This window comes from Saimiri boliviensis, chromosome 1, assembly GCF_048565385.1.
Source record: "Saimiri boliviensis isolate mSaiBol1 chromosome 1, mSaiBol1.pri, whole genome shotgun sequence".
Classification (NCBI taxonomy): domain Eukaryota; kingdom Metazoa; phylum Chordata; class Mammalia; order Primates; family Cebidae; genus Saimiri; species Saimiri boliviensis.
The window spans coordinates 74,811,824-74,836,032 of record NC_133449.1 but is presented as its reverse complement, the minus strand read 5'-3'; the positions used below and the strand labels follow the sequence as shown (position 1 = coordinate 74,836,032).

The 24,209-nt window shown below is 36.8% G+C and overlaps 1 protein-coding gene across 7 annotated transcripts in view; it reads right to left on the bottom strand.

The window, feature by feature from the left end:
- Positions 1–7,324: 7,324 nt before the first annotated feature.
- WDPCP (WD repeat containing planar cell polarity effector) overlaps positions 7,325–24,209 on the bottom strand; it is a 785,671-nt gene continuing 768,786 nt past the window's right edge. For all 7 annotated transcript variants that reach the window (XM_074399199.1, XM_074399192.1, XM_074399206.1 and 4 more), the window contains one exon: positions 7,325–7,547. In XM_074399199.1, coding sequence (XP_074255300.1) covers positions 7,497–7,547 — 51 coding nt within the window. In that variant the 3' untranslated portion in view covers positions 7,325–7,496. The remainder of the gene's footprint in view (positions 7,548–24,209) is intronic.

The following is a 24,209-nucleotide window of genomic DNA, read 5'->3' as shown; positions in this document are numbered from 1 at the left end:
GTTGTAGATTATTAAATATAGAACTATTCTTAACAAAATCTTGCTACTTGTGAAAGTTAGCTTTCTTGGAGTCATTTTAGGAGATAGCAGATCTCAGTGAATTTCAGAGGCTTCAAAGTCATATTAAGGTAAAACTACATGTTACATACATATTTCTAAAAATTGTGGTAAATACACAAATTATTTACCATCTTACCCATTTTAAGTGTACAGCTTAGTGGGCTGTACACTTATGTGTATTCACACTGCTGTGCTACCAACCTCCAGAACATTTTTTATCTTGCAAAACTGGAACTCTCTACCCATTAAATAACTCACAATTTTCCTCTGCCCTCATTCCCTGGCAACTACCATTCTACTTTTTTGTTTTTATGAATTTGACTACTTTGGATACCTCATACAGGTGAATCATACAATATTTGTCTTTTTGTGACTAACTTATTTCACTTAGCATAATATATTCAAGGTTCATGTATGTGTATCATATGTCATAATTTACTTCCTTTTTTAGGCTCAATGTTCTATTGTGTGTGTGTACACACATATACACCACATTTTGTTTATGTGCTGTCAGTGGACATTTAGGTTCTTTTTGCATTTTGGCTATTGTGAATAACAATACTGTTATTAACATGGGTATACAAATACCTGTTTCATTCACTGCCTTCAATTCTTTTGGGTATATACTAGAAGTGGAATTGTTGGATCATATGATCATTGTATTTTCAGTTTTTTTTTTAGGAATCAACATACTGTTTTCTGTAGTAGCTGTGCCATTTTACCTTTCTGCCAACATTGTGTAAGTGTTCTATGTCCTTGCTAACACTTATTTTCTTTCTTTCTTTTGCAATGTAATAGCCATCCTAAGGCATGTAAAGTAGTATGTGGCTGTGGTTTTGATTTTCATTTCCACTAATGACTGCATTAGCAATGTTGAGCATTATTTCATGTGCTCGTTGGTCATTTGTGTATCTTCTTAGGAGAAATGTCTGTTCAAGTTCTTCACCCATTTAAAAATATTTTGCTATTTTTTGTTGAGTTTTAGGAGTTACTTATATAGTCTAGATAATAAGCCCTTATTAGATGTGATTTGCAAATGTTTTCTTCCATTTCATAGATTGCTTTTTCAATCTGCTGATAGTGTCCTTTGGTACACAGAAGTTTTTGATTTTGAGTCCAATTTATCTATTTTTACTTTTGTTGCTGGGCTTTGTGTCATATCCAAGAAATCATCACCAAATCAAATGTAATGAAGCTCTCCAGAGTTTTATTTTTTTAAGTCTTATGTTTGGGTCTTTGATCAATTTTGAGTTATTTTTGTATATGGCATAAGGTAAGGGTCCAACTTCATACTTTTGCATGTGGGTTTCCAGTTTTCACAGCAGCATTTGTTGAAAAGACTGCCCTTTCCCTTACCATTGAATAGTCTTAGCACCCTTGCCAAAAATATTTTGACCATATATGCTAAAGTTTATTTCTTGGCTCTGTATTTATTTCATTGGTCTACATGTCTGTATTTATATACATATTTTTAAAGAATATAATTAGTAAGCTCTTTTCTTTTCTTTTCGAGACAGAGTCTTGCTCTGTCTCCCTGACTGGAGTGCAGTGGTGTGATTTTGGCTCACTGCAACCTCTGCCTCCTGGGTTCAAGCGATTCTCCTGCCTCAGCCTCCCGAGTACCTGGAACTACAGGTGTGCAACACCACGCCTTAGCACTTTTTGTATTTTTAGTAGAGATGGGGTTTCACAATGTTGGCCAGGCTGGTCTTGAACTCCTGTCCTCAGGTTATCTGCCTGCCTCGGCCTCCCAAAGTGCTGGGATTACAGGCATGAGCCACCATGCCTGGTCAATCAGTATGTTTTAAAATAAAGTCTTGGGCCAGGTGCAGTGGCTCATGCCTGTAATCCCAGCACTTTGGGAGGCCAACACAGGTGGATACTGAGGTCAGGAGATCGAGTCCATCCTGGCTAACACGGTGAAACCCCATCTCTACTAAATACACAAAAAATTAGCTGGGCTTGGTGGCATGCACCTGTAGTCTGGCTACTCAGGAGGGTGAGTCAGGAGAATCACTTGAACCTGAGAGGCAGAGGTTGTAGTGAACTGAGATCGCACCACTGCACTCCAGCCTGGGCTACAGAGTGAGACTCTGTCTTAATCAGTAAATCAGTCCATCAATCAGTCAATCTTAGTTGTAAATTTGATAGTCTTTACTAATGTAGAGATGGCGAAAATTTACCTCCATTTTCTTAGAGTCTTGACTGGGCCCAGTAAACTGATAGAATTCTGATAAACAGGAGAAAAGCATACACATTTATTGAATACAAGTTTTATGTGGCATGGGGGTCTTCATAAAGAAATGCAGAAATGAAAACGCTGTTAGAGTCAATTACTTAAATAGTGAATTGGACAAAGAATATTAAGTTGGGAAAATGTGATAAGCCAAAGGGGAATAGGCTAGGATGGTTAATTGTGTAGATAAGTAGCCAGGAAGATAAAGGTTAGTATAACTAGGTTTGTTTGTACGAATTCCTTTGGCCTCAACTTTTTGTCCTCTGTGGTAAGAATTTTGCTTCTTTTATATAGGAATTTCATTTCTTCAGAACTAGCATGAATGTCATAGTGATCTTTTTTTCACCTGCTGTTTTTCAAGTGCTGTATTAACTTAAATAGTTAATATGCCAGAATGGTATAATTTTTTCCATTAGCGAGTCCTGAGATTTTATTTTCCTTTCACAGTATACATAGAAAAATTTCTCTCCTACTCCATCCTCATCAGTCCCATTTCTCCTGCATCCTATAGGCAACCACTTCATAAGCAAATACAAATATATAAATTCTATCGTCTCTCCTTTTTTAAACTTTATCTTATGGTTACTTTCTACTGTCCTAATAAAGGCATATTTTTACTTTTTGGGTTATATGATTTGAAGAGTGGTATGGCTATATATACAACTTCTAAGTTGTTACTATATGTTGGAGCAAAATGTATTATTATTTTTAACTAGTAATTTACATTTAAGATGCATCACGATCATAAAAACATCAAACTGTCTTCATAACATCCTCCAAACAAGAGAGAACAGCACTGCTGTTCTACACTGTGGCTCTTGCCCAGTCTAGAGTTGTAAGAAATAGTTCTTTAGTTGCTGTGATGCCCTGGGTAGGTTTCATTCTTAAGTAATGTACTTTGTCTATAGTAATTCTCTACAAATATGTGAACGGAAAATCTTGAAGACACATGGTGATGTTCGTTTGCCTTTGTTCTCTGAAGTTTTTACAGTTGTTGCTTCTGTTATTACTCCCATCAAGAACTGGAGCTGACCTGATGTCATGATCTAAGAAAAAAAATACACACACACACACACACACACACACACACACACACACACACACGTATATTTGAGATGGAGTTTTGCTCTTGTTGCCCAGGCTGGAGTGCAATGGCGTGATCTTGGCTCACCACAACCTCTGTATCCTGGGTTCAAGCGATTCTCCTGTCTCGGCATCCCAAGTAGCTGGGACTACAGGTGCACACCACCATGCCCAGCTAATTTTTTTTGTATTTTTAATAGAGACAGGGTTTCACCATGTTGGCCAGGGTGGTCTCGATCTCTCGACCTTGTGATCTGCCCACCTCAGCCTCCCAAAATGCTGAGATTACAGGCGTGAGCCACTGCACCCAGCAGAAAAATAATTTTTAATTAAGGAAGAAGTACCAGGAAATCTCTTGTCACTGTAGACCTGCTTCTTTGAATACCATTTAGCACTCCATACTCTAGTCATCAGGCATAATGGTTGTGCATTGATGCCTCCATGCTAATGGACAGTAAGAATCAGAAGTTGGGCTCAAACACTCTGGCACTTGCTTAAGTAAAGGAGTATGTTGTGTTCTTGCAACAAATCCCACATATAAATACATATGCATATTGTCCCACAAACATCCCCAAGCAGAAACCAGGGTTAGGTACAAAATAATCCCAAGAAAATTTTGATTGCTAGATCTTCAATGAGTCTGAGGCTGGTATTTTGACATTATGTGCACCATTGTTTCTCAACTGCTGTGCCGTGCTGTGTCAGTTGTTTCACCACATTATCACTAAAAACTTGGTCTCCCTAAAAACATTAATTTCTTAGGGCCTGTGTCTTAGTGGGAGCTTTTGGTCTTGACTTTAGCTTTTTGGAGGACAGAGTCCCTTTCCCCTCTGTAGTGTTATTAGTGAATCAACCCTGAAGAGATAAAGTGTTAGGGCCTCAGCCTCCCAAGAGGCTGTCACTGGAGAATGGTTTCACTGACCTCAGTGCTTGGTCATTTCCACAGCACATTCTCCCCCTAACCACTCTACTGCCAAATGCCTACCTAACTCTTGTAATAGGAAGGCTGGAAACTCCACTCAAAAACCATACAAAAAACCAGTTTGTACATTTGGTTACCTCCCTAGCACTCACAGTCACTGTCTTTCTCTTTTCCAACAGCAGATAGTCACTCTCATGCAGTTTAAGTGATCTATTGATGTCTCAGCTAACCTTGCTATTGTTTCAGAACATTTCAGCCATCAAGGTTTTTTTAAGAAGAGCATTCTGTACCAGAACTATGCTGCTTCCTTGTGTCTGCCAATGTGTCCTTAGCCAGCCTCATTCTTCTTCAGCTTTTCCACTTTGGCAACATAGATCCTCATGATGTCCATCTTAGACATTCCTTTGTTCACATTACATGCCTCCCACTTGGCCTTGGCTTTCATATCTGAGGCTGGAGGGCAGCAATGTTGCAATTGATTTGTGTGGGCTGTTTGTAGAAGCTGTACACCAGCGATTTTCACCTAAATGTAAACAGGACCCTTCAGCTGCTTGAGGGCAGTGCAGGCCAGCTCAAAAACTCCACTTGGCACATTGTGGGAGGGGAGGCCAGTCTCCTCTGTCCTTTCTAGGTAAAATTGGTGCTAGAAGTGTCATCAGGTTTCCTCATCGATAGGAGTGGGATGTTGATGATGTATCTTCCTCACTGAGTTTTGGGGGACTTTTCATGGAGAATATCTATGTACAGTGTCTAGTACAGGGCCATGCATGTTGTAGCTCTGATCAAACTCGCAGTAGAGAGTGGTATGATTTTAACTTTTCATAAACATTACAAGATAGTAAGAAGAAAGCATGATACAAAGTTTTGGATACATGGGCTTTTTAAAAAAATTACAAATCGAAAATCCAAATTTATTAATAATAGCTGCAAGTATCTGATTATTGTTTTCAAGTTCATATCAGCCTAAACATTAATATGTATACTATGTTAAAATCCTTTTATTTCTTCTATAAATTACTTTTTATTTATTTTATTATACCTTAAGTAGTGGGTACATGTGCAAAATGTGAAGGTTACATAGGTTATGTATGTGCTTACATGGCCTTTTAATGAAGCAAAAACTTTTAGACATTAGCATTTCAAACAAAATTTATTCTAGCAGTAAGACACATGTGATAGCTAATATAAATTACTGTAAAAATTACTTCAGATCTGAGAAATCTGGAAAATAGTTGAAAAAGCTCATGGGTCTGTTCCTGAAGGACACTGTGAACCTGTCAGTGCTAGGACAAATACTACCTAGCTGTTCCTGCCTGTACTACTCTTCTTTAGAGCTATGGTAGCTTCATAATCCTTTCATGTTCTAGCAAAGCAGGAATATCAATTTACTGGAATGTTTAACAAACATTCTCAGATTGACAACATCTGGGAAATAACAGCATTTATAAATCATGGGCATTATCAAAGATCATAATATATTCTTACTACTATCTAAACTTGGTTTTCTGTACATTTGAGTTAATTTTTCTAGAGATATGTGAAGTGAGAAAATGAGTACTTTAAGAACTATGATTTGTTTAATTTTCACCCAGATAACCGGCAAACATTATTATTATTATCATTATATAGAACGACATAGCTGTATCAATATCTATATTTTATATTTACTATCTCACAGGAAAGGTATTTTGGGTTAATGACTATTTACCAGAAAATCTGGAGAAAATTTTGCAATCTTGACAAAATCCTATTTTTTTAATATAATTTTTCTCTAAAAATTAGTTAACTTTTGATTATTTGTGTGATAAAGAATGAGAATAGTAAAATGAAAATTTGCTGGTAACTCTATATGTCTTTTTAGTTTGTCTCACATGTTATACATTATTAAAATTTTTTCAGAGCAATAACAAAATGAAAAACATGTAATTTGAGTTTCATCTTTTTTGGTCATATCCTCTGGTAGAGGTACAGATAAATGGGAAGTAGAAAAATCTGAAATGTAAAAGCTTCCAATCTTATTAACTTTTAACTCTAAGGTTTAATTATATAATGTAATTGTATAGCAGTAAACAATGTTGATTATTATAGATGTCTATAATTGTGAAATATTGGTTGTCTGCTAAAGAATGGGTGTCAGAACTGTGAAGGGTATGAGATTTTATCCTCTTTACTAGCAGACAAGTTACCACACTATAGTTTCATGGATGCTGGTAGAAGACATGAGACTCCCGAGTTACAGACAAATGATAGTAGCCAGGGTATTGGCATTTTTTCTTTTCTTTTTTTTTTTAAATGGATTCTCTGAGCTCTATTCCTTACAGAACAATGTTAAGAGGGCTAGATGTCACCTGCACACAGAGTGAGCAGTGTAGAGAGGCATTCTGAGCTTAAAGAACTAAAATCTCATATGCCTGCCCCTTACTCCAGAGGGAAACAGTATCTGTGTTCCCAGGGGCAGTCAGGGCAAACTACTCATAGCAGTAATTTGAGAGAACCATGGAGAACTATCTTTAAATAATGGATCTGGACTGAAACATTTGCATAATAAATACTGTATTTATAATGTAAATTAATAATGTAAACAAGAGCAGAAGAGGTTGTTTTTTTGGAGACAGGGTCATTCTCTGTTGTCCAGGTTAGAGTGCAGTGGTGTGATCATGGCTTACTGTAGCCTTGAACTCCTGGGCTCAAGTAGTTTTCCTGCTTCAGCTTCACAACCATGTATGACCACACCTGGCTAATTTTTCTAGAGACAGCGTTTCACTATGTTGCATAGGCTAGTCTTGAACTCTTGGGCTCAGTGATCCTTCAGCCTTCACTTCCTAAAGCACTGAGACTACAGGAATGAGCCACTATGCTTGCCTCCTATTGCCCCCATTTTAAAGTACTTGGGAGAACAAAGTTTAAATATGCTATTTTTGTAGCACTTAATTAATGTACAATTTAAGACACTTTCAAAATATTTTCATTATTGAAAATAAGTAGACTAAAGACTTAGGATCATTTTGCTGTTATGTTGTATGTTTCTGAAATAATAAAACTTTATTTTGAAAACACTCCACTTAGAACTCTTAAGTAATTCATATGATTCATACTCTCTCCTTGTTAAGAATCCACACAGGGAGATTTTAAGTCTGTATCAGGCCATGAAAAAGTTTAGATATGAAAAAGGCAGGTTTCTTTTGTTCTTATTGTTTACACCAGACCAAAGTGAATCATTCTGAGAGAACCACCATCTCTGATTTCCTGCAAATAAACAAATGAAAATAATTAAAATAATGTTTAGGCAGGGTAGAAAGTAACATTTGTATCTTTGCTATTTTTAAATATTTAAAAATAGTGAAACAAAATAAAATAGTTTAAAATGCACTACCCATAGATACATAAGAGAACTGTATACTTATCTGACTTAATCATCAAAATTTTGATATGATATTCATAAAAAATTAAGAAATAAGCATTAAAAAGCAAAGAAAGGACAGGATGTTAATTGAAATTTGTAAGCATCTGGAAGCTTCTCCAATGAAAAATTACAAACTGTGTGATGTACAGTGTGATTTTTAAAATACTGTGTTCTGAAAGGTATTATATGGCATATATTTCTTAATTTCTGTGTTTTACTGAGTATTTGATAGTGGCTTGAGGTAATGGTTTATAAAATAGAGAAGACTGTGGTTTTATAAGACTTCCATAACATTTTATGAAGCTGAAAAGAAGTATTAGCAAGAACTTAGCATCTATTTCCCATTTGTTATTCTTTCTTTTGCACTCCCCCCATCCGCCTCCATCCCTATCAGTTACAGAAAAACAGATTTTATGGGCTTTTGAAGTTGGATGATGTGTGAAGATAAGACTAAAGATGAGTGATATTATGTGAAAAATAATACAGTGGGGACATTTTTAAAAATTTGAAGATAAACTTCTTAGAGTTGAAATGGAAAAGTGAAAGGTAAAGAGTAGGGATAATAGTATTTAAACTATCATGTCACAATTGGAGACATTTTTCTTAAAGTATAGGTGAAAATAATTAAAAAAATAAATTTATTCTGTAAGTTGTATCTTAAATATTATTACTAAGAGAAGCCTTTCAGAAGTCTGCATTTATACTATTCTAAGTACTCGCATCTCAAAGGAAGCAGGTATGGGGCTAAAAAATAAGGGCAACACATGTATGTATATATGTGCCTGCAGATCTTGATGCATACAAAATTGAAAGAAAAAAAAACCTGGAAAAACAGGTAGCAAGAAGAATGTGTAATTTAATAGTGCCTGGGGCTTGAGTGTGTGTGCTGGCAAGTTCCGGGCTTTTAGGTAGCTTTGAATTTAAAAAGAAAACTAAGCACTGTCATTTTTAAAACATAAGCTTCAACTCTTGGCTTGTAAACTACCATACCGAAGTCTAGTTTGTATACCATGAGAATGGTCATTGAGAAAATGAGTCCGGTTTTGGCCTTGTTCATCAACTGGCAGAGATCCTAGGTAAATGATTTTATTTTCCTATTATCTAGATATACTTGTTGCTAGAAGGCTGATGGCATACCTAAGAAGTATCATGTGGTTGAGTCTTGTTGTTGATGTTATGCAGTGTCTGCTATCCATGATTTAATCCTCTCTTACTTTAGGAATTATATTTTAAAAAGTAAGAATCATAGAATTAACTTCTCAAGGATCTTCCAGGATTTTAAAGAACAAAACAAAAAAATTTCCTTTGGAGGATTTCCTTTAAAATTCATTGCATTTTAAAAAGACTTAAGGGTGGCCAGGCATGGTGGCTCACGTCTGTAATTCCAGCAGTTTGGGAGGCTGAGGCAGATAGATCACCTGAGATCAAGAGTTCGAGACCAGCCTGACCAACACGGAGAAACCCCATCTCTACTAAAAATACAAAATAATTAGCCAGGTGTGGTGGCACACGCTTGAAATCCCAGCTACTTGGTAGGCTGAGGCAGGAGAATCGCTTGAACCCAGGAGGCAGAGGTTGCAGTGAGCTGAGATGGTAGTATTGCACTCCAGCATGGGCAAGAAGACTAAAACTGTCTCAAAAAAAAAAAAAAAAAAAAGACTTCAGGGCATTTCCAAGGTTTCCATGCTAAATAACCTTGACTGATACTCTGTGTACCTTAGAGGGATATTTTGAAGATTTGTAAAATAATTTATATTCAATTTTTTAACATTATTTGAAATAAAACATAATCATTAAATAAAATTTGGAAAACAGGAAAGTATGAAAATTTACTCATAGACCTACCAATCATATAAAACTATGGTTAACATGAATTGGTTTCCAGTCTTTTTCCCCACATATATGTTTTATTTATTTTAAACATAGCTTGAATTCTATTGTATATATAATTCTATATCTTTACTTTTTCATTCTTTTTTTGGCCTCACAACACTTCATAACTTTTCACTTTCTACATAGTCTGTTTTTAATGGCTAAATTTTATTCCATTAAATACTATAGCTTTATTTAACCATTCTTTTTTTGGTTATATTTATATTGTTTCCAATTTCTTCTTTTTCATAAATAACTCTATGATAGCTATTCTTAGGCATGATTTTTTTTTTCTGTTTGTAGGATTATTTCCTTGGTATAGAACTGTAGAAATAGAATTATTGGACCAAAGCTTATGAAATTTTAAGCTTCTGGATAAACACTGTAGAATTGGTGGTTTTGCTTTGTTTGTTTCCTAGTATGGGAGGAGGTGATTTTGTTCAGTAATAGGAAGTTGTGGTTCCAAGGAAGACTGATCTTGATTTTTTAAAAATGTGTTGAAATTGTGCTGAGCCTTGACTCAATGAAGCTACATGTTAATTCTTGTAGTAATTTTACAGCAACAAAAGGGTTTTCCCCAGTCCCTCACTGATTTCTACATATGGTTAAGTGCATTTTCAGAGCCACACCCTTTAGCTGTTACCTAATGTTGGGTGATATCAGGTTACTTTCCTTTAAATGTACACAGACTTTCATAAGTAAATTCAGTAGACAAGTTAAGCTTTGCTTTGCTATAAACTGGATTTTGATCTGTTGCTCACTTAATACAGATTTTTGAATTTTAATAAGTGATCATCTCACAGTTTATTACGTTAGGTTTCGTCTGTGTTACTAATGGTCTCTTGTGAAGTTTCTGATTCGGTTTAATAATAATTGCATGCCAGAAGTATAGTATTTTAGGGATGGAAGAAACCTTAAAGCTCCCTAATCTGAAATTCTTTTATTTTATAGATTAACAAGCTGAGGCTCATATGGGTTGAGTGTTTTGTCCAAAGTCACTTAGTAGCAGAGTTGGGATTATAATTTAGTTCTTACTTCTCTATGAAGTGTTTTTTTTTCCACTAGAGTTTTTTCATGTACTAACAAAACTAGTTCCACAGGATGCTTTACGATTAACTCCTCTCTCTCTTTATTCCTGTTATTTAAGGCTTTTGCTTATAAGCATGCTACAAGCAAGCACCGTATGTGGCAGGAAACACTTTCCTAAGTAAGTTGACCAGCTATTCAAGTTTCACTACTGAACACTGTGAAATTGAACTCTGCTTCTTGCATATTTGGTATCATATATAGGTGTCCTTTTCATCAACACTGCAGAATTTGGTCCTTGACATTTTTTGTAGAAAATGCAGCCTCAAACTGACTATAGTCTAGCAGTTGCCAAAGGTTAGATTGAGGCTTTTGGTTCATATGAGAGACAAGTTGATAGATAAGCTAACTTTTTGACTTCTATGTTAAGCAAACCATCAGAAAAGAATGTACTTAGAACTTGTCATTTCACCTTTCCACAGAAATGCCTTTAGTGAATTATGATTTAATATAATTCTTTCAGCTTACAAAGAAGAGTTATAAGAAACATCTATGTGACTAGAATCAAAACTCTAAGACATGTTTAGTTTGTTTTTCAGTTAAAAAACATTTTTTTTTTTTTGGTAGAGATTGGGTCTTGCTAGGTTGCCCACACTGGTCTAAAACTCCTGGGCTCAAGCAGTTTCCCCACCTCAGCCTCTAGAAGAGCTGAGACTATAGGCATATACTACCACACCCAGCTTGCTTTTCAGTTTTTTTTTTTTTTTTTTTTTAAACAGTGCTCTGTTGCCCAGGCTGGAGTGTAGAGTGCAGTGGCGTGATCTCAGCTTACTGCAGCCTCTGCCTCCCGGGTTCAAGCAGTTCTCCCTGCCTCAGCCTCCTGAGTAGCTGTGACTACAGGCACATGCCACCATGCCTGGCTAATTTTTTTGTATTTTTAGTAGAGATGGGGTTTCACCATGTTGGCCAGGCTGGTCTTGAATTCTTGACTTCAGGCGATCTGCCTGCCTTGGCCTCACAAAGTGCTGCTATTACAGGTGTGAGCCACCACGCTGGGCTACTTTTCAGGTTTTTTTTTTTTTTTTTTTTTTTTTTTTTAACACAAATTTGTTGTTGTTGTTGAGACAAGATCTCTCTGTCATCCAGGCTGGAGTATAGTGGTACAATCAAGGCTCAGTGCAGCCTCGACCTCCCAGACTCAGGGTGATACTCCCACCCCAGCCTCCTGAGTAGCTGGGACTACAGGCATGCACCACCACGCCAGGCTAATTTTTGTATTTTTTATAGAGACTGGATTTCACCATTTTGGCCAGGATAGTCTTGAACTCCTGGCCTGAAGTGATTCGCTCTCCTCTACCTCCCAAAGTGCTGGGATTATAGTTGTGAGCCACTGTACCTGGCCTGCACAAATATTCTTGAGTGTGAATACAAAGTGCTGAAAAAAGTTTCCATCCAGATAAATTTACTATTTGCATTTATTAAAAAATTAAGTCAATAATAATAATAACCACGTTTTAGAACAGAATGGTTTCCCATTACCTAATTGGACAAAATAATCATATAGTATTACTGGATTAAACATAACTATTCTCATTTTACAGATGAGGAAACAGTTTTAGAGGTGTATAGCAGTGAGGAGGTAGTGGAACAAAACTCGACTGAGACAGTTGGTCTATAATACTGCATTCTTTTTACTATATCATGATGCTTCTCAAGGTAAACCGATTTCACTTTTTTGCCTTTGCCCTCCCAAATTCAGAACTAAACTCAGTTTTAACTTGTATATAACAGCCTGATATTCAACGTTACTTGCTCTGCACCTTTTCTTTATTGAAATAGGGTTGTGCTCTGTCACCTAGGCTGGAGAACAGTGGCACAGTTACAGCTTATAGCACAATTATAGGTCGAATTCCTAGGGTTGAGTGATCTTGCCTCAGCTTCCCAAGTAGCTGGGACTACAGGCATGCGATTTCACTTTTTTGCCTTTGCCCTCCCAAATTCAGAACTAAACTCAGTTTTAACTTGTATATAACAGCCTGATATTCAACGTTACTTGCTCTGCACCTTTTCTTTATTGAAATAGGGTTGTGCTCTGTCACCTAGGCTGGAGAACAGTGGCACAGTTACAGCTTATAGCACAATTATAGGTCGAATTCCTAGGGTTGAGTGATCTTGCCTCAGCTTCCCAAGTAGCTGGGACTACAGGCATGCACCACCAAGCCTGGATAATTTAAAAAAATTTTTATTTTTGTAAAGACAGGGTCTTGTTATGTTGCTCAACTACTGGGCTCAAGTGATCTTCTTGCCTTAGCCTCCCAAATCACTAGGATTACAGACATAAGTCACTATGCCTGGCCTGCAACTTTTAATTGACTTTTGCTGTTTATATAATTTATTTTAGATATGATATATAAAATACTTTTATGAAATGCCCCAAGTCTTTCAGAAAGTAAATAGATCATAAATACTGAGATAAAATATGTTGATATATTTAAAATATTTTTTAAAAATCATTTTTTAGAGGAAAGATATGAGAACAATTTATCAATTATTCCATCTCAACCAATACTTGAAGATACTGTCATCCATCAAGTAAATTGATAAACTTATGATAGAAGTATTAGTGAACTCAAAAATTACTACTTTATCATTTTCAGAGGTTACACACTAGTGCTCTACTAATGTAATGGTCAAAATGTAAATATTGTGCACACACTCCCTATTCTATGTATGTCACTCCTCTCTTTGGGTGATAGTAAAAACAGGAAGTGCAGCAGGTATGTACCATATGTATATGTACCATAATTCCACATTAAAAGAATCAGTTCCTGACATTTCTAAATATAAGATTTCTGTGGCTGGGCTTGGTAGCTTACGACTGTAATCCCAGCAGTTTGGGAGGTCAAGGTGGGCAGATCACTTCAGGTCAGGAGTTCAAGACCAGCTTGGGCAACACGGTGAAACCCTGTCTCTATTAAAAATACAAAAATTAGCTAGGTGTGGTGGCATGTAATCCCAGCTACTCTGGAGGCTGAGGCAGGAGAATCACTTGAATCTGGGAGGCAGAGGTTGTAGTGAGCTGAGATCACACCTCTGCACTCTTGCCTGGGTGACAGAGTGAGACTTCATCTCAAAAAAAGAAAAATTAATAAATAAATATAAGTTTTTTTCAGACAGTATGCCAATGAGTAGTAAAAACAAGACAATGCGGATATGTAACTACATGATTTATTACCCTTGACTATGGGCAAAGTCAGTGGGAAGAAATAAGAGGTATGCCGCATACCTAGAAACTCATTCAAACATGTAGCCCCAAGATAACCTCTAAATTTACCTATGAAAACTTAAAGGAGAATTCAGTTCTTTCCTTCAGTTTTTGTCATTAGCACATTTTTTTTCTAGAATGTTTCCAAAAGGTACCTAGACCACTAGTGGTTTCATTTCTTTCTTTTCTCTTTCCTTTTTAATTTATTTATTTTTTAAAATTGCATTTTAGGTTTTGGGGTACATGTGAAGAACATGCAAGATTGTTGCATAGGTACACACATGGCAGTGTGATGTGCTCCCTTCCTCCTCATCACCTATATCTGGCATTTCTCCCGTGCTATCTCTCCCCAACTCCCCACCCCTCGCTGTCCCTCCCCTATTTCCCCCCAACAGACCCCAGTGTGTGAATCTCCCCTCCCTGTGTCCACATGTTCTCATTGTTTAACACCCACTTATGAGTGAGAATATGTGGTGTTTGATTTTCTGTTCTTGTGTCAGTTTGCTGAGAATGATGGTTTCTAGGTTCATCCATGTCCCTACAAAGGACACGAATGCATCATTTTTGATGGCTGCATAATATTCCACGGTGTATATGTGCCATATTTTCCCTGTCCAGTCTATCATCGATGGGCATTTGGGTTGGTTCCAGGTCTTTGCTATTGTAAACAGTGCTGAAATGAACATTCGTGTGCATGTGTCCTTATAGTAGAATGATTTATAATCCTTTGGATATATACCCAGTAATGGGATTGCTGGGTCAAATGAAATTTCTATTTCTAGGTCCTTGAGGAACTGCACACTGTCTTCCACAATGGTTGAACTAATTTACACTTCCACCAACAGTGTAAAAGTGTTCCTGTTTCTCCACATCCTCTCCAGCATCTGTTGTCTCCAGATTTTTTAATGATCGCTATTCTAACTGGCCTGAGATGGTATCTCAGTGTAGTTTTGATTTGCATTTCTCTAATGACCAATGATGATGAGCATTTTTCATGTTTGTTGGCCTCATGTATATCTTCTTTTGTAAACTGTCTGTTCATATCCTTTGCCCACTTTTGAATGGGCTTGTTTGTCTCTTATAAATCAGTTTTAGTTCTTTGTAGATTCTGGATATCAGTCCTTTGTCAGATGGGTAGATTGCAAAAATATTTTCCCATTCTGTTGGTTGTCAATTCACTCCAATGACTGTTCCTTTTGCTGTGCGGAAGCTGTGGAGTTTGATTAGGTCCCATTTGTCTATTTTGGCTTTTGTTGCCAATGCTTTTGGTGTTTCGGTCATGAAGTCCTTGCCTATACCCATGTCCTGAATGGTTTTGCCTAGATTTTCTTCTAGGGTTTTTATGGTGTTATGTTTATGTCTCCTTGATTTTTTATTGTGGTAAAATGTAACATAAAATTTACCACTTTAACTATTTTTTAAGTATATACTTTAGTGGCATTAGGCACATTCACATGTCATTTAACCGTCACTACTCTCCATCTCCAGAACTTTTTAATCACCCCAAACTGAAATTCTGTACTCATTAAGTAACAATTTCCCATTTCTTACTTCCTTAAGCCCCTGATAACCGCTGTTCTACTTTGTGTCTCTAAGAATTTGACTATTCCAGGTACTTCTTATCAGTGGAGTCATACAATATTTGTTCTTTAGACCCTCATTTCACTTAGCATAATGTCTGCACAGTTCATACATGCTGTAGCAGGTATCAGAATTTAATTCCCCTTTTAGGGCTGAATAATATTTCATTATATGTATTACACCTTTTGTGTATCCATTCATCTGTCAATGGCCATTTTGGTTGTTTCCATGTTTTGGCTATTGTGACTAATGGTGCAATGAACATGGGTGTAAAAATATCTGTTCATGTCCCTGCTTTCAGTTCTTTTGGGTGGATACCAGAAGTAAAACTGCTGGATCATATAATGGTTTTATGTTTAATTTTTTGAGGAACTACCATACTGTTTTCCACAGTGGTCACACCATTTTGTAGTCCCACCGGCAATGTACAAATACTCTAGTTTCTCCACATCCTTATCAACACTTTTTGCTTTCTGTTTTTTGATAATGGCCATCTTATTGCTTCTCAGCCTTTTGGCTAAATCAAATAATAATAGCATCCTAATGTATGTAAAAGTAGTCTCTCATTGTGGTTTGATCTGCATTTTCCTAACAATTAGTGATGTTGAACATCATTTCATATACTTACTGTCCATTTGTATATCTTGGAAGTCTTTCGTATGTTAAATTTTTTTTATTATTGGGTTGTAGTTCTTTCTATATTCTGGTTATTTGTCACTTATCATGAAATACAGTTGTCCCTTAGTATTTGTGGGAGTTGGTTCCAGGACCCTCTACAGATACCAAAATATGCAAATGCTTATGTCCCTAATACGAAATGCCTAGTATTTGCATATAATCTTTATACATCCTCACATACACTTTAAATAATCTCTACATTACTTATAATACCTAATACAATGTAATTGTTTTATAAATCATTGTAATGTTGTATTATTTAGGGAATAATTTACAAGAAAAAAAGTCTGTACATGTTTAGTACAGTTCTTTACCAAATATTTTCAATCTGTTGGTGGAATCCATAGATGAGGAACCCATGGATACAGAGGGCCAACTGTATTTTCTCCTGTCATGTGGGTTGCCTTTTCACTCTGTTGATAGTATTCTTTGATGGGCAAACAGTAATTTTAATGAAGTCCAAAACAATAATTTTAATGAAGTATCTTTTTTTAAAATTGTTTTTATTACCTGTACTTTTGGTGTCTTACCTGTGAAATCATTGCCAAATCCAATGTTAAAACATTTTCTCCTATGTTTTCTTCCAAGAGAATTAAGGTTTTAGACCTGTATGTAGATCTTTGATACATTTTTAGTTAATTTTTGTATATGGTATAAGGTAAGTGTTCGAAAAAGCAGCAAAGGAGAAAGGACTTACAGAGTGCCTACATAAATTGGTTATGAGTAACATATAAACAAGGAACGACAAACTGCGGAAGGCTGAGGGAGGCCTCGGAGGAGGAAAGCCTCTCCATGCCTCATGTTCCAGTGCAGGGTGACCTAGGCTCTGTTACCGTAAACATTGTACTCCAGGATGTAAAACCCCTTCATTGTACTATGACATAGCCAAACTTGTAGGCAACTTGTAAGACCTGCATTCCATCAGCTGTACATAGATAATAAGCTAAAGGTAACTACATGCTCTTGTTTTGTGAAACTCTCAAACCACCAATGTTATCAGTCCCTAGAATGACACACAAGTTCTGGCTCACTGATTCACTCCGCCATCACCCTCCCCACCATCACTATCCCTACCCTGTAGATCAAAGTGATTGTAACCAATAAATAGTGTGGGTGATCAGAGCTTGGGGCCTGTACTGTCTTCTCCAAAGTAATGAGTGATGGCTCCCTGGTCCTACTCTCTCTCTTAATCTGTCTTGTACCACCACTGAACATGGGGTACCCACAGGTGATGAAGGGCTGGCTCCCTATAGTAAGAGTCTAACTTCATACTTTTGCATATGGACATCCAGTTTTCCCAGCAACATTTGATGAAAAGAATGTCTTCTTCCCCAAGGGTCTTGGTACCCTTGTCAGAAATCATTTATCCACATACCCAAAGGTTTATTTAGGTTCTCTATTTTGTTCTATGGTTCTGTATGTCTGTCTTTATGCTAGTACATATTTTGATTACTGTATTTTGTAGTAAATTTTGAAGTCAGAAAGTGTAAGTTCTTCAACTTCATTGTTTGTTTTCAAGATTGTTTTGGCTTTTCAAGGTCCCTTGATACTAACTTTAAGGATGGGTATTTTTTTTTTGTTTGTTTCTGCAAAGATGCATTGAGATTTTCATAGGAATTGAGTGGAGAGTTCTGTATGTGTCTATTCCATCCAGTTGGTCCACCAGTGTTAAAGTCTTCTGTTGTCCTTACTGATCTTCTGTCTGGTTGTCCTATCCATTATTGAAAGCAGGTTATTGAAGTCTCCTAATATTACCGTGTTGCTGTCTATTTCCTTCTTCAGTTCTGTTACTGTTTGCTTCATATATTTAGGAGTGCTGATGTTTGGTGCATACGTATTTATAATCATATCTTGGTGAACTGACTTGTTAATCATTCTGTATTATCCTTTCTAGTCTGTTGTGACAATTTTTCATTGAAAGTCTATTTTATCTGATATTATTATAGGTATCCCTGCTCTCTTGTGGTTACTATTTACATGAAATGTTTTTTCCATCCTTTCTATTTCAGCTTATGTGTTGGATCTACAATGAATCTCCTGTGTGCAGCAGAGTGTTAGATTTTGTTCTTAAAAATCCATTCAGTCAATATGTCTTCTGACTAGTGAGTTGGATTATTCATATTTAAAGTAATTATTGATGTGGAAGGATGTACTATTGCTGTTTTGTCACGTGTTTTCTGTACGTCTTGTGGCTTTTTGGTCCCTCATTTCTTCTCTTACTGCCTTCCCTTTGTATTCCACTGATTTTTTTTTTTTATAGTGACATACTTTGATTCCCTTTTCATTTTCTTTTGTGTACACTAAATAAATCATTTTCTTGGAGGCTAACATTGTGATTACATAACAGATTTCAAATTTATGCAATTTATATTACACTGATAACAACTAATCTTCATTAGTATGCAAAAATTCTCCTTTATTGTTCCTTCTTTTATTGTTGTTAAAATTATATTTATATATTGTATACCCATTAATTTAGATTTATAGTTTTTTGTGTGTAATTTCATAGATTCTATACAAGAATTAAAAGTGGATTTATGCACCAGAATTACAATAACCCAGGATTCTATAGTTGCCCATATGTTTACCTTTAATGGGGAACTTTATACTTTCATGTGATTTTGTGTAGCTGTCTAGTATCTTTTTGTTTCAATTTGAAGGATTCTCTTTAGCATTTCTTGTAGGAAACATCTAGTGGTGTTGACTATACATGTTTTATCTGGGAATGTCTTAATTTCTTCATATTCGAAGGATAGTTTGCTAGATACTATTCTTCATTGAATTATTTTTATCTTTTTTTAAATTGCATTTTAGATTCTGGGGTACATGTGAAGAATGTGCAAGATTATTGCATAGGTACACACATGGCGGTGTGATTTGCTGCCTTCCTCCCCATCACCTATATCTGGCATTTCTCCTGATGCTATCTCGCCCCAACTCTCCACCCCTGCTGTCCCTCCATCCACTCCCTTTTTTTTTTTGAGATGGAGTCTTGCTCTGTCTTCTAGGCTGGAGTACAGTGGTACGATTTCAGCTCACTGCAACTTCTGCCTCCCAGGTTCCAGTGATTCTCCTGCCTCAGCCTCCTGAATAGCTGGGATTACAGGCATGCATCACCATGCCTGGCTAATATTTTATATTTTTAGTAGAGATGGGGTTTCACCATGTTGGCCAGGCTGGTCCTGAACTCCTGACCTCAAGTAATCTGCCTGCTTCAGCTTCCCAAAGTGCTGGGATTACAAGTGTGAGCCACCATGCCTGACCTGGTTAATGTTTTTGAATATACCATCCCATTCTTTTTCAGCCTGCAAGATTCATACTGAGAAATCCATTTATAATCTTATTAGGCTCCCTTGTATGTGATGAGTCATTTTTTCTCTTGTAGTTCTCAAGATTGGCTCTTTGTCTTTGACTTTCAGCAGTTTGATTGTAATGTGTCTTGTGTGTCTCTTGGGCTTATTATAGTTATGAGTTTGCTGAGCTTCTTGAGTTTATATGTCTATTTCTATCCTCAGATTGGGAAATATAATTTGGCCATTATATTTCAAATAAGTTCCCTACATTTTTCTTATTGTCTTCTCCTTCTGGGATCTTCATAATGCATATATTGTCCTGCTTGATAGTTTCTCATAAGTCTCTAAAGCTCTGTTCACTTTTTTATTCTTTTTGCTCCTCAGACTTGATAATTTCAAACAAGTTATCTTTAAGCTTGTTTATTCTTTCTTGTGTCCAAGTCTGCTGTTGAATTCCTCTAGTGAATTTTTAAGTTTGACTATCCCAATGTGCCCATTATATTTTTCATTTCCAGAATTTCTGGTTGGTTCTTTTAATAATTTCTATCTCTGTTGATATTCTCCTTTGTTCATACAGTTTACCTGATTTCCTTTAGGTCTCTGTCCATGTTGTTCTTTACTGTTTGAACATATTTAAAACAATTGTTTGAAAATCTTTTTCTAGTAAGTGTGATACCTGTATTTTTTCAGGGATAGTTTCTGCTAATTTTTTATTATTATTGAATGTTCCATGTTTCCCTGTTTCTTTTCATACATTGTGATTTTGGGATTTTAAATTTACAATGAGTATGTTGGGGATTTTAAAAAAAAAGAGGCCCAGCTACTTCTCCCATTCTCTGTAGACTGGCTCTTTGCCATGGAAGTCCTTTCCTAATTATCTTGGCCTTGCTTCTGAATTTTGAGATCACATCAAATAGAAAGCTAAAGATTTTCTTAGGTCTTTACTGAGCATGCATCTTGCCTGGGCCCGTTTGTGGTTTTTTTGAGTCTCTGTATAGATGACTGCTTTTAATTATCTTAAATTTCCCAAGAGATCTTTGTGGGGTCTTAATGGTCTGTCATATGTCTCCACCTATAATCTTTTGCCCCAGCCATCTGTATGGTCAATCTCTGTGGGTTTCCTGAGCCATGACTACTGCTTCTCCTCATCTGAGATTAAAGCCATGCTTGTCGCCCAGGTGAGATATGAGTTACGTGAATAAGGGATCAATTATTCAGGCAGACTCCAGACAAGTTAGAATGTTGCACATAAGGTCAGCCTTGTTCCTTCTGGTTCGAGGGATGGTGATATGATTTGGCTCTGTGTCCCCACCCAAATCTCACCTTGAATTGTAATAATCCCCATGTGTCAAGAGTAGGACCAAGAGGCGATAACTGAATAATTGGGGCAGTATTCCCATGCTATTCTCATGATAGTGAGTTCTCATGAGATTTGAAGGTTTTATAAGCATCTGGCGTTTCCCCTGCCGGCACTCACTTTGTCCTGCTGCCCTGTAAAGAAGGTTTCTGCTTCTCCTTTGCCTTTTGCCATGACTCTAAGGTTCCTGAGGTCTCCCCAGCTCCGCAGAACTGTGAGTTAACTAAGCCTCTTTCCTTTATAAATTACCCGGTTGGATGTTTCTTCACAGCAGTATGAGAATGGACTAATACAGGTGGAATTGGGAACTGCCATCTCCTCCAAACCAAGACAGTGGCTGGGGACGGGTGGAGCAAGGCTGAGCAAAAATGCCATGACATGTCCTACTCTTCTGAATGTAGCCATTTCTTGATTGTTTACTTGGTTTCTGTAAACCTTTGACTGTTTTCCAGAGTTCCTGTAAAGTTATTTAGCCAGTGTACAGTTGTTTCTTTAATGTTTATTAAGAAGTATGAGGGCCTGAAGCTTTTTTTTTTTTTTTTTTGAGACAGAGTCTCGCCCAGTTGCCAGGCTGGAGTGCAGTGGTGCAATCTCAGCTCACTGCAACCTCCACCTCCTGGGTTCAAGCGATTGTCTTGCCTCAGCCTCCTGAGTGGCTGGGACTATAGAAGCATACTATCACATCTAGCTAATTTTTCTTTTTTCGTATTTTTAGTAGAAATGGGGCTTCACCATGTTGGTCAGGATGGTCTCGATCTCTTGACTTTGTAATCCACCTGCCTCGGCCTCCCAAAGTGTTGGAATTACAGACGTGAGCCACCATGCCTGGCCATTCTTAGTCACCATTTTGCTGATATCAGGGGTTCTTTTTCTAATCATTGTTTACTCTGGTTGTATATGGTTTCCTTATCGCTTGGGAAGGGAACTTCATTGTCAGTGCAACCCTGAATAATATATGCAGTATGAGGACTTTAGTGAAATTCTAATCCCACCTGGTCAAACCCTTGTTATTTTGCTCATTTCACTTCTGTGGTCATAGAACGTAACTTCTCTGTAGTACCTCTCTTCCCTAGTTTTGTTTTGTTTTTCTTCAAAATTCCTATTTTATTTCTATGATTTAACTCTTAAATCCTTTCCTGCTACAATATAATAGATCACAGTTATGATCAATAATACCCACTCAGCATGTTGAGAAATAAAAATTAAATTCTGGCTAAGTTTCACAGAATGCCTGAAAAGTACTTAGTAAATTTATATATATGCACACATGCATGTGCACACACACACGTATATACATGTACACATATTTTCATAGTATGCTGTGTTTTCAAACGTTTTTAGATACTTAGCATATACTATCAGCACTTTGAACAGTGGTGTTTTTAATATGAAATTCTGAGAATGTTTTGTTCTTGGTATCAAATATGAAACTTGTGAAATTCACATATGCAGATTGCTTCATTCATTAGTGACCTCTGATGGCTTCTGATTGTCAGTAGTGTGTCCATCTCTGAAGTATAGATTTAAAAAATTGTGAATTTCCTAATTTTTTCTTCATTGTGGCTGACTGTAGAGAAATTGCTGTGTATCTCAGTGAAGGTCCATTTAAATGTGTTTTTCAAAGCTCAAGATTGGGAGGTGCTGTGACTCACATCTGTAACCCCAGCTCTTTGGGAGGCCAAGACAGGTGGACTGCTTGAGCTCAGGAGTTTGAGACTAGCTTGGGCAACAAGGTGAAACCCCATCTCTATAAAAAATAAAAAATGAGCCAGGTGTAGTGGCACCAGCCTGTGGTTCCAGCTACCTGGGAGGTTCAGGTGGGAGGATCACTTAAAGCAACAAGGTGGAAGTTGCAGTGAGCTGAGATTACACCACTGCACTCCAGCCTAGGTGACAGAGCCAGACCCTGTCTTGAATAAAACAAAAAGCTCTGGATAAAGTATACAGAAATCTTAAAATGGACCAAATCCATCAGAGAATAGTCTACTAAATTGCAGGGCATGTGATGCTTTTAAGATCTCTGTGAATGTGGTCTATGAACTTTAAGGAGGAATTAGTCAAGCACTGTTAGAACATTTTTTGTTTTCACAAAGGCTAATATAATTCTTCCTTAAATGTTGTTATTTCTTTTTCAATTTTGAGATGAAGTCTTGTTCTGTTGCCCAGACTGGAGTGCAGTGGCGCGATCTTGGCTCACTGCCACCTCAATTCAAGTGATTCTTCTGAATCAGCCTCCTGAGTAGCTGGGATTACAGGCATGCACCACCATGCTCACCTAATTTTTGTATTTTTAGTAGAGATGGGATTTCACCATGATGGCCAGGCTGGTCTTGAGCTCCTGACCTCAGGTGATCTGCCCACTTTGGCCTCCCAAAGTGCTAGGATTAAGGGTGTGAGCCATTGTGCCTGGCCAAATGTTGTTATTTCAAGTTAATAACATTCTCATAATTAATGGCAACATAATTCTCTTTTTATGTTTTTCCACAAAAGAAAATGTGAACAAGGAAATTAAGTTTTGTTTTGTTTTGGTTTTGAGACAGGGTTTCACTCTGTCACCCAGGTAGGAGTGCAGATGGCGTGATCACTGTTCACTGCAGCCTCTAACTCCTTGGCTCAGGCAATCCTCCTGCCTCAGCCTTCTGGGTAGCTGGGACTATAGGCATGTGTACCATGTCTGGTTAATTTAAAAAAATGTTTTTTTTAGAGATGGGGTCCTGATCTGTTGCCCAGGCTGGTTCAAACTCCTGGCCTTAAGTGATCCTTCCACCTTAGCCTCCCAAAGTGCTAGGAAAGTGCTACAGGTGTAAGCCACAGGTGTGAACAAGGAAATTTGAGGGACATACTTTTTCTTGAAAAGTAAACAGGCAGTATAGTATTAAAGATGTAGCCATTGTAGTACCAAAGGTTTAGTAAACTAATTCAAAGTGTCAGAGAACTTTATACTTGAATTACTATATGTATTTCTCAGAGGACTTTTACCCAAACAATTTTCTTGAAATTTAGAATCTGATGAAGACTAAAGTTAGGTCATGGTTAAAATAAGTAGTGATTTAAAAATAATTCACTGTTTACTTTAACCATAAAATAACTACAGGTGTGAGCAGAATATGAAATTTAAAGAAAATCATTTGAGAAAAAAGTCCTGCAGGGATTGATCGGGGTGGGAGGGAGGAAGAGAAGGAGACAATCTATTATAATATGGGTATAATAAAATAATATATATTATGTATTATATACAGGCACTTAATGGAACATTTAAGATTTGTGCATTTTATTTATGTGCATTTTACAGGGGAAGGGGAAGGAGTATAAACAAATATTCTTTAACTTTTCAGTTCAGGAATACATGTGTAGATTTGTTACATAGGTAAACTTGTGTTATGGGGACTTGGGGTTTGCTGTACATATTATTTCATCATCCAGGTTTTAATCG